At 49.1% G+C, this 12,774-nt stretch overlaps 1 protein-coding gene across 2 annotated transcripts in view; it reads left to right on the forward strand.

Annotated features, from left to right (window-relative positions):
- AGRN (agrin) overlaps window positions 1–12,774 on the forward strand; it is a 277,808-nt gene that overhangs the window by 245,666 nt on the left and 19,368 nt on the right. For both annotated transcript variants that reach the window (XM_081954875.1, XM_081954876.1), the window contains exons 26-30: window positions 682–911; window positions 3,057–3,191; window positions 4,638–4,734; window positions 6,876–7,040; window positions 8,579–8,690. In XM_081954875.1, coding sequence (XP_081811001.1) covers window positions 682–911; window positions 3,057–3,191; window positions 4,638–4,734; window positions 6,876–7,040; window positions 8,579–8,690 — 739 coding nt within the window. The remainder of the gene's footprint in view (window positions 1–681; window positions 912–3,056; window positions 3,192–4,637; window positions 4,735–6,875; window positions 7,041–8,578; window positions 8,691–12,774) is intronic.

The following is a 12,774-nucleotide window of genomic DNA, read 5'->3' on the forward strand; positions in this document are numbered from 1 at the left end:
CGTCGGAACTTTTTAAAAACTTTTTTTAAGCATTTTTTTTTATTACCGGTTCGCAGTAGTGGGTTGCAGGCGGTACTTCCCAGGATGCGCGTACTGGAGCCAGCCCGGAGCACCAGATACCATTCTGGTACAGTGTTCCGGAGGGCCCACCCATCCGCCCTCGCTTCTTACCATCCTTTTAGGTCTTCAGCGTTTCAGCGCACAGCACATACAGTGCCTGCACGACGCTCCACTGAGCAGCTGGAGCATCGCGGAGGCTCGAGAAAGCGCCAAGATGCATGCATGCGCTACGCACGTCCACTTGGACGTCAGCAAGCCTGTTCCAACCGTACCGGTTGGAACGGGATTTGAAACCCACCACTGCCGGTTCGGGTAGCGAAATGCTAAAAAAAAGTTTTTAAAAAACGTTCCAACAATCAGCTGAGACACAGCTGCAACACGGCATCGTGGGAACCTTTGTGTGTGTGTGTATGTTCGAAGTCCAACTTCTTTTGCATTCTGTGCGAATCAGTTGTGTCCCATACTTTGGCAGGGAATTAATCCCCATTGCTTTAAGTCTAGAAGAGGGATTTTAGTCACCCCTAGGCTGTATAGTGAGACTCGGGTTCAAGGCTCTTTTCGGAAACCCAACTTCTGAAAGTTGAAATCCTGGGATCATTTCCTCGTTTGTCTCCCTCCTAGGGTGGCCGAGCGCACTTCCGTCACCGCTGGCCTGAAGGGCTGCATCCGCCTGCTGGATGTCAACAATCAGATGTACGACCTGCGGGAGAAAGGCGACGACGTGCTGTACGGCAGCGGGGTGGGGGAGTGTGGCAACAACCCTTGCCAGCCCAACCCCTGCCACCACGGCGGGCTCTGCCACACCGTGGAGGCCGAGATGTTTCACTGCGAGTGTCTCAATGGTTACACAGGTGGGCATGACCTGTGTGTGTGTGTGTGTGTGTGTGTTTAAGCATCCCAAAGACCAGCCCATAGATTTCCACTGGTCTCCTCTCCTCTGCCTTCTGTGTATCTGCAGAGCTAGGGTGGGGCTTTGCTAGCAGCCGTGGCTCCTCCATCCCAAGGACCATCCCATAGATTTCCACTGCTCTCCTCTCCTCTGCCATCCACAGAGCTAGGGTGGGGCTTCGCTAGCAGCGGTGGTTCTTCCTTCCCAAGGACCATCCCATAGATTTCCACTGCTCTCCTCTCCTCTGCCTTCTGCGCATCCACAGAGCTCGGGTGAGGCTTCGCTAGCAGCAGTGGTTCTTCCTTCCCAAGGACCGGCCCATAGATTTCCACTGCTCTCCTCTCCTCTGCCTTCTGCGCATCCATGCGTCAGGCACTGGGCCCAGCTGTTCCTCCTCTCCCTCATCAGCCACCTCCAGACCTGGGGGCTATTGATTCTCCATTTGAGAGCTGACGGACAGCCCAGGCTCTGCTCCCCCCCTCTGCCAATTCCATTCCCTCTTCCCCCTCGGAGTTCTCAGGTTGCCTTGATGCTAACCCTGAGTCCCACACCTCCTTCTCCTCTGATTCGGCTGCTGGAGGGGCCGCTGGCCGACAGGGCACAACACAAGGAGGCAGCATGTTCCCCTGGCAGGCTACTTATCTGCATACACAGTGGGATGAAGAGGCTGGAACTCCCTTCCGAAATCCACTCCTCTTGTGAATGTGATTGTCAATGGAAGAGAACAGTTGTAGGTCGGGGTAGAACTGTGGGCTTCTTGGCGCTCTTTGAGATTGATGTGGTTTTCTTGCAGAAGTTTTCATGACCATATTAAGTAGCATCATCAGTGCTACGAGGGAGTGGGTTTTGCAGGGAGAAGGAGGAGGAAGAGGAGGAAGTGCACTATGGGGTTCCTGATGCTATCTGAACTGGGATATTTTCTTCAGACGTTTCATGACCCAACTAGGTAACATCATCAGTGCTAGAAGCAGAGGTGATGTTCAGCTGGTTCTGACAGGTTCTGGAGAACCAATTGTGGAAATTTTGAGTAGTTCGGAGAATGGGCAAATGCTACCTCTGGCTGACACCAGAGTGCGGAGGAATGGAGATTTTGCAATATCCCTTCCCTGGAGTGGGGAGGGAATGGGGGTTTTGCAGTATCCTTCCCCTGGAGTAGGGAAGGAATGGAGATTTTGCAATATCCTTTCCCTGGAGTGGGGAGGGAATGGAGATTTTGCAATATCCTTTCCCTGGAGTGGGGAGGGAATGGAGATTTTGCAATATCCTTTCCCTGGAGTGGGGAAGGAATGGAGATTTTGCAATATCCTTTCCTTGGAGTGGGGAAGGAATGGAGATTTTGCAATATCCCTTCCCTGGAGTGGGGAAGGAATGGAGATTTTGCAATATCCTTTCCCTGGAGTGGGGAGGGAATGGAGATTTTGCAATATCCTTTCCCTGGAGTGCGGAGGAATGGAGATTTTGCAATATCCTTTCCCTGGAGTGGGGAAGGAATGGAGATTTTGCAATATCCTTTCCCTGGAGTGGGGAGGGAATGGAGATTTTGCGGTATCCTTTCCCTGGAGTGGGGAGGGAATGGAGATTTTGCAATATCCCTTCCCTGGAGTGGGGAGGGAATGGAGATTTTGCAGTATCCTTCCCCTGGAGTGGGGAGGGAATGGGGATTTTGCAATATCTTTTCCCTGGAGTGGGGAGGGAATGGAGATTTTGCAGTATCCTTTCCCTGGAGCGGGGAGGGAATGAAGATTTTGCAGTATCCTTCCCCTGGAGTGGGATGGGAACGGGGATTATGCACTATCCTTCCCCTGGAGTGGGGAGGGAATGGAGATTTTGCAGTATCCTTCCCCTGGAGCGAGGAGGGAATGGAGATTTTGCAGTATCCTTTCCCTGGAGCGGGGAGGGAATGAAGATTTTGCAGTATCCTTCCCCTGGAGTGGGGAGGGAATGGAGATTTGCATTATCCTTTCGCTGGAGTGGGGAGGGAATGGAGATTTTGCAATATCCTTCCCCTGCCATGCCCGCCAAGCCACGCCCGCTAAGCCACATCAGGCTCACCAAGCCCCACCCACAGAACCGGTAGTAACAAATTTCGAATTTCCATACTGCCTAGGACCCACGTGTGCTGACGAAAGAAATCCCTGCGACCCCAACCCCTGCCACCTCTCTGCCACCTGCTTGGTGTTGCCAGAAGGCGGATCGAAGTGCGAATGCCCCATGGGACGCGGAGGCGAATTCTGCGAATCAGGTAAAGCGGGACCAGGGAAAGGAGAGATCAGGACGCGGCTGTGATCAGAGGTTTTAAATCACCTCAGCGGAATTACAAGTCCCTGATATCAGAGTTGCAAGGAAAGTCCTTGGCGAGTTGAAGAAAGGTGGACTTCAACTCCCAGAATTCCCCCAGCTAGCTGTCCTGGCGTAAGACTGATTATGCTCCTGCCAATACCCCGTTTCCCTGAAAACAAGTCCTCCCCGGATAATAAGCCCAATCGGGCTTTTGAGTGCATGCGCTAAAATAAGCCCTCCCCGAAAATATTTAAACACATGTGCAGCTGGTCCCCACCATTTCCTGGGGAGAAGGAGGGAGAACATGTTCCACATGCACCTGTCATCTACGCGAAACGGCCTCACAGAGTCCGCTCTCGCAAATCCTAGTTCCCACGCCCTTTCTCTTAGCAGCGGCTGCAAAAAGAGCAGGAGGCCAGCAACGCCAGGGCTGGCAAGAGTGCGCCAGAAATAGAGACAGAACTTCCGGCTCTCTCTGGATCAGCTGATCTGCGGGCCGAGGTTAAGGAACCTCCTGCATTTCAAAAATAATAAGACCTCCCTGAAAATAAGGCAAAGCGCTTATTGCGGGGGTCAAGAGAATATAAGACCCTGTCTTATTTTTGGGAAAACACGGTATTATGCCCGTTTCTTGGGAAAATGGGGTAGTAGAACACAAAGGAAGCTTCGGTTGTAAGCTGTCCTGCTCCCAAATAAGGTGTCGGGGTTCCAAATAGCATCCAAAAGTAAATCAGAGTCCAAGGCAAAGTATTGCTCAAAGTTCCAATTTATTAAGAGAGCCATGTTGGCCCAGCAGGGGAAACCCGAATCTGAAAGCTTCCTGGCTTTCCCCACCTAGTTGAAAGTTTAATATCTTGCCCCCACGCCCACAAGTCCATCCCATGGTCCAATCTTCCATTGCCATGCTGGCAGTTCCACCCATCCAGTTCCGGTCAGGTGCAGAGGTGCAGAGACAAAGGATGACCTTGGCTTTCTAGAAAGAATGTTGTTATGGCTACATAACATCTAACTCCGTACAATTCCCCTCTCCTATTTTCCCACAATAAAAAATGCGTAGTATAATAGAATAATAGAAAGTGTAGAAAGATCCAAAAGAAAAAATGACTGCAGGCCTGACCTAACGCTTCCTCCCCCCCCCCCCCCCCCCCCACCAGCCAGCCAGGATTTCCAACGGTCTCGTGACATTACTTTAAACATTTAAAATGAAGAAATGTCATCTGCTTTTAATTGCAAACGCCTTTCGTGGCAGCTTTCGATCCACAGATGGGGCAGTTTGCGGTATGTTTGGATTTGGGGTTGGCGAAAGGCACAAACCCAGTTTATTCAGCCAGCCGCCGCTTAGCGCGCACATCCCATAAGTGACTTTTGCTGTTTTATCCGCACTACCTCTTCTCCTTCCCTCTCTTAGTTGCAGAAATGGATCAGACTGTGCCTTTCCTGCCGGAATTCAACGGATTCTCCTACCTGGAGCTGAATGGTCTTCAAACATTTGTGCCAGATCTGCAGTATGTTGTTTCTTCTTCTTCTTCTTCTTCTTCTTCTTCTTCTTCTTCTTCTTCTTCTTCTTCTTCTTCTTCCTCTTCCTTTTACTTGTCTCTTCCTTTCATTTTCTCGCCACTTCAAGAAAATTACACCCATGAGGGCTCCTTGGTGCTCTCTGAGCTGGTTAGTTTTCTTGCAGCGTTTCATTACCCAACTTGGTAACATCAGTGGAGAAAGGAGGGAGGGAAGGAAGGAAGGAAAGAAGGAAGGAAGGAAGGAAGGAAGGAAGGAAGGAAGGAAGGAAGGAAGGAAGGAAGGAAGGAAGGAAGGATATTTGTAGCTCAAGGTTGACATGAGGGGTCCTTGTGCTCTCTGAGCTTTTCTGTTTTCCTGCAGACGTTTCATTACCCAACTAGGTAACATCATCAGTGATAGTACCAAAGAGAAGGAAGGAAGGAAGGAAGGAGGGAGGGAGGGAGAAAGGAAGGAAGAAAGGAAGAATATTTGTAGCTCAGTTGACATGAGGGGTCCTAGGTTCTCTCCAAGCTGCCGTGTTCTTTGCAGACGTTTCATAACCCAACTAGGTAACATCATCAGTGACAGGAGGAGAGGGAGAGGAAAAGGAGGACTGTGGGGTCCTTGGTGCTCTCTGAGCTTGCTTGCTTTCTTGCAGACGCTTCATTACCTAACTAGGTAACATCATCACTGCTAGTACCAAAGAGAAGGAGGGAGGGAGAAGGAAGGAAAAAATATTTATAGTTCTGGTTGACTTGATGCTCTCCTTGGTGCTCTCTCAGCTTACCTGTTGTTTTTTTATTGTTTTAATTAACAAAAGACACACACAAAAACATTCTTCATTACACCTTCCAGAAAGCATGTCGGTTGGTTACAAATAAATTTCGTGCGTTACTACAATCATTCTTTATATTTCATTCATATTGAATTGTACATTTTAAATCAGAAACATTCATACCCTCAATATACCATCATTCTCATTTAACTATATTTGTTTAAACGTGCTTTTGTCTAGAATCATTTATATTTCTGTTATAATAAATCTAGACAAAAATTTATTACTAGAATTTATAAGTACCCAGGAGAGATTACATCTTTATAACAAAATCTAAACAAATAAAAAATATATTAATAAAATTAGTAAATCTTTTCCCCAGGTCCCATATTATAGTTTATATCCAAATTGTTTTTACCAGTTAGAGTTATTATTTCATTATTATTGTCATGATGGGTTATCTGTTAACGAATAAAACAAAAACATTCTATAAGCATCTACAACGTTCTACTTATTAATCATCAAAAATTAACTAAGTTTTTATTTTTATTTTTATTATTTTTTTCTCCCATTCAATTGTGTTTTATTTGATACAGTAGCCGAATCGATTCATTCCACAGAATTTCCTTTTTTTTAACGCGGTTCACAGTAACTAAAACAAAAAAAGACCATAAAGCTTATCTTCTCTTATCTTACCATTCCAAATGGATTGAGGGGATTTGACAAGCAGAGACGTTACTGAAATCTGTTTGGAGGCCTCTTAAATTCATTTTCGAGAATTCGAAATCCTCTGGAGTGATTCCCTATCGGATTCCGTCAGGAATCAGGTCAAATTTCCAGATGAAATATTCATAGGCCCTACTTATTATTTTTTCTAAAACCTTTTCTTTTCTTCTGTTTTTTTGTTTGTTTGTTTGTTTCGCAACGTGGGAAAAAATTTTTTCCCAGCTGAAACTACGGTTAAAACTTCTCTACGTGTTGTGAAAGGGATGCTGTGGCTTAGGGGTTAAGACGCTGAGCTTGTCGATCAGAAAGGTCGGCAGTTTGGGGGTTCGAATCCCCAGCGCCGCGTAACAGAGTGAGCTCCCGTGACTTGTCCCAGCTTCTGCCAACCTAGCAGTTCGAAAGCACGTTAAAAAACGCAAGTAGAAAAATAGGCACCACCTTTGGTGGGAAGGGAACAGCGTTCCGTGCGCCTTCGGGCGTTGAGTCATGCCGGCCACATGACCACGGAGACGTCTTCGGACAGCGCTGCCTCTTCAGGCTTTGAAACGGAGATGAGCAGCGCCCCCTAGAGTCGGGAACGACAAGCTTTCTGCAATGGCATTTTCCCCCCCACGTTGCTGATGGACCTCTCTGTTTTATATCCTGCAGGGATAAAATATCCATGGAAGTGGCGTTCCTGAGCAGAAATCCCAACGGTTTAATTTTCTACAACGGACAGAAGACGGATGGGAAAGGAGATTTTATCTCCTTGGCCCTTCACAATGGATACCTGGAGTACAGATACGATCTGGGCAAAGGAGCCGCCGTAATCAAGTAAAAAAAAAAAAAAGCATGCGCGCTTAGACTTAAAGCCAGCGTCACGGTGCTTTACAGTCCCTTTCTAAGCGGTTTACAGAGTCAGCCTCTTGTCCCCCAACAATTCTGCGTCCTCATTTTACCCACCTTGGAAGGAGGGAAGGCTGAGTCAGCCTTGAGCTGGTCAGGATCGAACTGCTGGCAGTGGGCAGAGTTAGCGTGCAATACTACATTCTAACCACTGGGAGGAAGGGAGGAAGATAGATAGATAGTAATGGCCCTTAGACTTATATACCGCTTCATAGTGCTTTTACAGCCCTCTCTAAGCGGTTTACAGAGTCAGCCTCTTGCCCCCAGCAATCTGGGATCCTCATTTGACCCACCTCCGAAGGATGGAAGGATGAATCAACCTGCAACCAGTCGGTCAGGATCGAACTGCTGGCAGTGGGCAGACTCAACCTGCTTTCTAACCACTGGGAGGGAAGGAAGGAAGGAAGGGCACTTAGAATTATATACTGCTTCACGGTGATTTACAGCCCTCTCTAAGCGGTTTACAGAGTCAGCCTCTTGCCCCTCAAAATCTGGGTCCTCATTTTACCCACTTCGGAAGGATGGAAGGCTGAGTCAATCTTGAGCCAGTCGGTCAGGATCGAACTGCTGGCATTGGGCAAAGGTAGCCTGCAATACTGTATTCTAACCGCTAGGAGGGAGGGAGGGAGGGAGGGAGGGAGGAGGGAGGAGGGAAGGAAGGAAGGAAGGAAGGAAGGAAGGAAGGAAGGAAGGAAGGTAGCAATAGTATTTAAGACATATACCGCTTCACAGTGCTTTACAGCCCTCTCTAAGCGGTTTACAGAGTCAGCCTATTGCCTGCGCCCCCCTACAATCTGGGTCCTCATTTTACCGACCTCGGAAGGACAGAAGGAAGAGTCAGCCTGCAATACTGGGCCACCAGGAAGGAGAATGAGGAAGGAGGGAGGGAGGGAGGGAGGGAGGGAAGGAAGGAAGGAGTAGCAGCAATAGCACTTACACTTAGATACTGCTTCACAGTGCTTTAAAGCTCTCTAAGCGGTTTTACAGAGTCAGCCTCTTGCCCCCCACAATCTGGGTCCTCATTTTACCCACCTCGGAAAGGACAGAAAGCTGAATCAACCTTAAGCCTGATGAGAGTCGAACTGCCAAATTGCAGGCAGCTGGCAGTCAGCAGAAGTAACCTGCTGCACAGCAGAAGTAACCTGCTGTACTGTTAGAGTGCAGTACTGTACTCTAACCACTGCGCCACCGGGGCTCCAAGTAATATTTTATCCATATTTTTTGGTTATAAACCGAGGCACATTTGGGCCCTTATGCATCCCCCTCCCCCCCAAAAAAAACCCCAGGAAAGCAGATTATACATTATATTTCAGCCATGCCCCCCCCCCAGTCCTCCGAGGTCAAACAAATCCTGATGCGGCCCTCAATGACATCGAGTTTGACACCACTGGAATACGACGCGTCTCGTTCTGGGTTTTTCCTCTCTCGGTGTTATATCTTGCATTCTCTCTTCCCACCCCCTGCAGGAGCAGAGAGCCCATCCCTCTGAACACCTGGGTTGGTGTTTCCCTGGAAAGGAACGCACGGAAGGGCATCCTGAGGATTAACAACGGAGAACGGACCCTGGGTGAATCGCCGGTAAATTAAGGCCACTCTCGAAAACATTTGGAACAGCCGGGGATCCCTTGCAGTTCATGAAATTCAGACAAGGGTTGCAATCCTCGCCCCTCCTCTCTCTTTTAGCTTCCCGTAGGCTTCCCCAGAGATACTTTATCGTGATCTGAACACCTCTGTGCCCAGTGTGTTCAATCCAGTTATTCAATTAATTTGCTGTTTTGATTCAGGCGATAGTTCCTTTGGGACGGGGATTGCAAGAAGGGCTAAGTTTGCAAAAATGAGGGGGGGGGGCACCCTCTGAGCTTGCTTGTTTTGTTGCCGATGTTTCGGTACGCAAACTAGGGAACATCGCCAATGCCAGGAATTGGGGAAATAGCACTGATGACGTTACCTAGTTGGGTCATGAAACGTCGGCAAGAAAACAAGCTCAGAGAGCAATAAGGACCCCAGAATCACCTTCCTCCTCCTCTTCCTAGCACTGATGACGTTACCTAGTTGGGTCATGAAATGTTTGCAGGAAAACAAGCCAGCTCAGACAGCACCATGGAGCCCTCATTTCAATCCTGAGCTACAGATATTCTCCTTGATAGGCTCCAAAAATGAGCCCGGGTTCAAACTAACCAAGCTTGGCGTAACGTGTGGATAAAGATGTTAGCATCTCCCTGGCAAATCCCGGGACAATGCAACCGTCATAAATAGGAGTCGATGCCAAGCATCCGAATTTTGATCACGTGATCGTGGAGATGCTCCCACGGTCGTAACTGTGAAAAATGGGCATTAGTCCCATGAATGCCGTTGTAAACTTTGGTCACTAAATGAACCGTTGTAAGCCGAGGACTGCCTGTATACTGTGACCTCCTCACAAGGAGAATGCTGAGTCAGAACTAGCTCTGGTTTTTTTTTTTTTTTTTACCAATTCTGACCTGCAACCCATTTTGTTCAGTGAGGTTTTCAGGTTTTAAGAGAGCCAACGTTTTCCTTCTTCCCTCCTTCCCGAAAATATACAGGACATATTCTGACCCAGCTCCCCAAAAATGACAAACCCTCTGACATGAACTCAAAAGATTCCTTTTTTTTTTAGGAATGCCGGCAGTCCCGGGAAAAAGTTTCTCTCTAACAAGTCATTTCGGCCAGAAGATGAATAGTTGTCTGATGTACCTATTCATCTCTGCCCCCTGCCTTTTATCCCCAGAGCTAGGATGGGGCTTCACTAGCAGTGGTGGCTCTTCCGTCCCAAGGACCGGCCCATAGATTTCCACTGCTCTCCTCTCCTCTGCCCTCTGTGCATCCCCAGAGCTAAACTGGGGCCTCACTAGCAGTGGTGGCTCTTCCGTCCCGAGAACAGGCCCAAAGATTTCCACTGCTCTCCTCTGCTTTCTGCACATCCCCAGAAATAAATTGGGGCCTCGCTAGTAGTGGTGGCTCTTCCGTTCCGAGAACCGACCCATATATTTCCACTGCTCTCCTCTCCTCTGCTTTCTGCACATCCCCATCGCTAGCAGTGATGGCTCTTCCATCCCGAGGAGCAGCCCATAGATTTCCACTGTTCTTCTCTCCTCTGCCATCTGCACATCCATAGAGCTAAGGTGGGGCCTCGCTAGCAGTCATGGCTCTTCCGTCCCGAGAACCGACCCATAGATTTCCACTGCTCTCCTCTCCTCTGCTTTCTGCGCATCCCCAGAGCTAAATTGGGGCCTCTCTAGCAGTGGTGGCTCTTCCATCCCGAGGACCAGCCCATAGATTTCCACTGTTCTTCTCTCCTCTGCCATCTGCACATCCCTAGAGCTTAGGTACGGCCTCACTAGCAGCAATGGCTTTTCCATCCCAAGGACCGGCCCATAGATTTCCACTCCTCTCCTCTGCCGTCTGCACATCCGTGTGTCAGGCACTGGACCCAGCTGTTCCTTCTCTTCATCATCAGCCACCTCCATACCTGGGGGGTGTGGACTCTCCATATGAGGGCTGACAGATAACCCAGGCTCCGCCTCTGTCTCTCTCTCTGCCATCTCCATTCCCTCTTCCCCCTCCGAGCTCTCTGGTTGCTTTGAGGCGGACGCTTACTCCCATTCCTCCTCCTCCGAGTTGGTTTCTGGAGGGGTCAGTCTCTGACAGGCAACAACAGAACTATTTAATGCCAGGCTGAGCTTTTCCCCTAAAGCGAGATCCTCCTTTTCAAGTTAATCCTCCTCCCTGCCTTCCTTCTTTCTTTCCAGGCCTGGATCATTCCAACAGCCTTTTTTGTTCTCTCTTCCACCTCTTAATTGGCCCCTTAGAAGTCATCATGCCGTTTGCAACAAGCCTCTCGGAATCCAAGACCTGTTGCAAAAAATTCCCACTGATGAGCGATGGCAAAGAGGGCTCCTAACACGAGAAAGTTTTTTTTTCTCACGCCCTTAATAGGAAACGTGCAAACTGTTTTCACTCTAACGCAGGAGTGTGTCAAGCTGGATTTGTTGGAGGGCCGGATCAGCATTGTACTTGTCCTCTGCGGGCTGGGCCGGCCGAGGGGGGCGGAGACGGGACGGACGGCGTCCTTCAACACCCTGCTGGCCAAAATGGGGCACGGGGTGGCTGCGGCAGTGGTGGGACCTGGCTCACTGGAACTGGCTGTGACCCAGGCCCGGCACACCCCCAAACCAGTTCTCCTACAGCAGCATCCTCTTGATTTTGGGTTCTGTCCATGCGCAGAACAATTTTCACTGCGCAAATGTATTTACTTTTTCATTTTTTAATGTTTTGCGCATGTTCGGACCTATATATGCGCAAATCGCATGTGCGTAGAGTGCGCGCCTGGCGTGCATGTGAGCAAACTGGGCGCAACATTTTTGCACGCACTGAACTGCACACACGACAGTAATGCTGGCCGCAACGCACTCCTGGGCTGCGTGTGGCTCCCCCATGTGGCCCATTTTCGGCCTGGACAGCCTCCTGCAACACCCCGCCAGCCACAAAACAGCCCTCCGCACCCCATTTTCTCCAGCGTGCACTCAGCGGACCGGTTGTTCAACCGGTAGGAGCCCACCGCTGGTTGTAAGGGAAGGACTACTTGTAGCTTGATTTTAATTGAAACGTCACCAATTTGGTACATTAAAAAATTGGGTTTTTTTCCCCTTGCTCTGGATATCCTCCCGCTCTCCCTACCTCTGCTTAGGGCAGCTTCAGAGGTGGGTTCCTACTGGTACGGTACAGCCGAATAGGTAGTAACTCCACGTGATCGTACTGGTTCTATCCTCGGCGGTGGCATCTTGATTTTCTGTTCTGCACATGCGCAGAACAGTCTTCATTGAAAAAATGAATTTTCCCTTTTTTTATTGTTGTGTGCATGCGTAGATCATTTGAAGTGCAAATGTGCACTTAAGCGAAGCGAGCACGCATGCACAAAATTTTTCAGGCGCCGAACCAGTACTAATGGTGACAGGAACCTATCCCTGAGCAGCTTGATATTGGGGGGGGGGCAGGAATCCCTTCTCCTTTCTCCAAAAAGAGGGGTTCAGGTAGAAAGATCTTAAGCCAAAAGATCTTCAGCTCCTGCTTGGTTTTGCCCAGAGATCTGTTTCTCCTTCCTGCCTTTTCTGTCTCAGAGGCTGCAAAATGGGGATTTAACGAATCTTGCAGCTGTCTATGTAGTGACGTCCGTATCACTGATCTTTTCTCTGTTTTCTCCTTTGATTCCCATTTGCGTTCCTTCCTCCTCTTCCTCCTCCTCCTCTTCCTTTTCCTTGCTGTCTGGATATTCAGAAATCTCGTAAGGTAAAGAGATAAGTATAACCACCCCTTTTCATCTTCATCATCTCATTTCCATCGTGGTGAGCCGTTGTTTTCTGTTTGCTTTCCCTATCCCGACACCAATAATACAAATTGACAGTCATTTCCCTGTTGTTGTTGTTGTTGTTGTTGTTTTCCATTGTATAATCACCCCTTTTAGCATAGATCCGTGATGGCAAACCTAGGCCACGCGTGCCGCAGGGGACACGCAGAGCTCTGCGGGCACACCAGCTGTCGCCCCAGCCCCGCTCCACCACGCATGCGCACCCACCTCCCGCCGGCCAGCTGGTCTCTGCCACACATGCACGAGGCTAGTGCGCATGCACAGGGGGTGCTCGCG

This window comes from Natrix helvetica, assembly GCF_964273705.1.
Source record: "Natrix helvetica genome assembly, chromosome: 5".
Lineage (NCBI taxonomy): Eukaryota > Metazoa > Chordata > Lepidosauria > Squamata > Natricidae > Natrix > Natrix helvetica.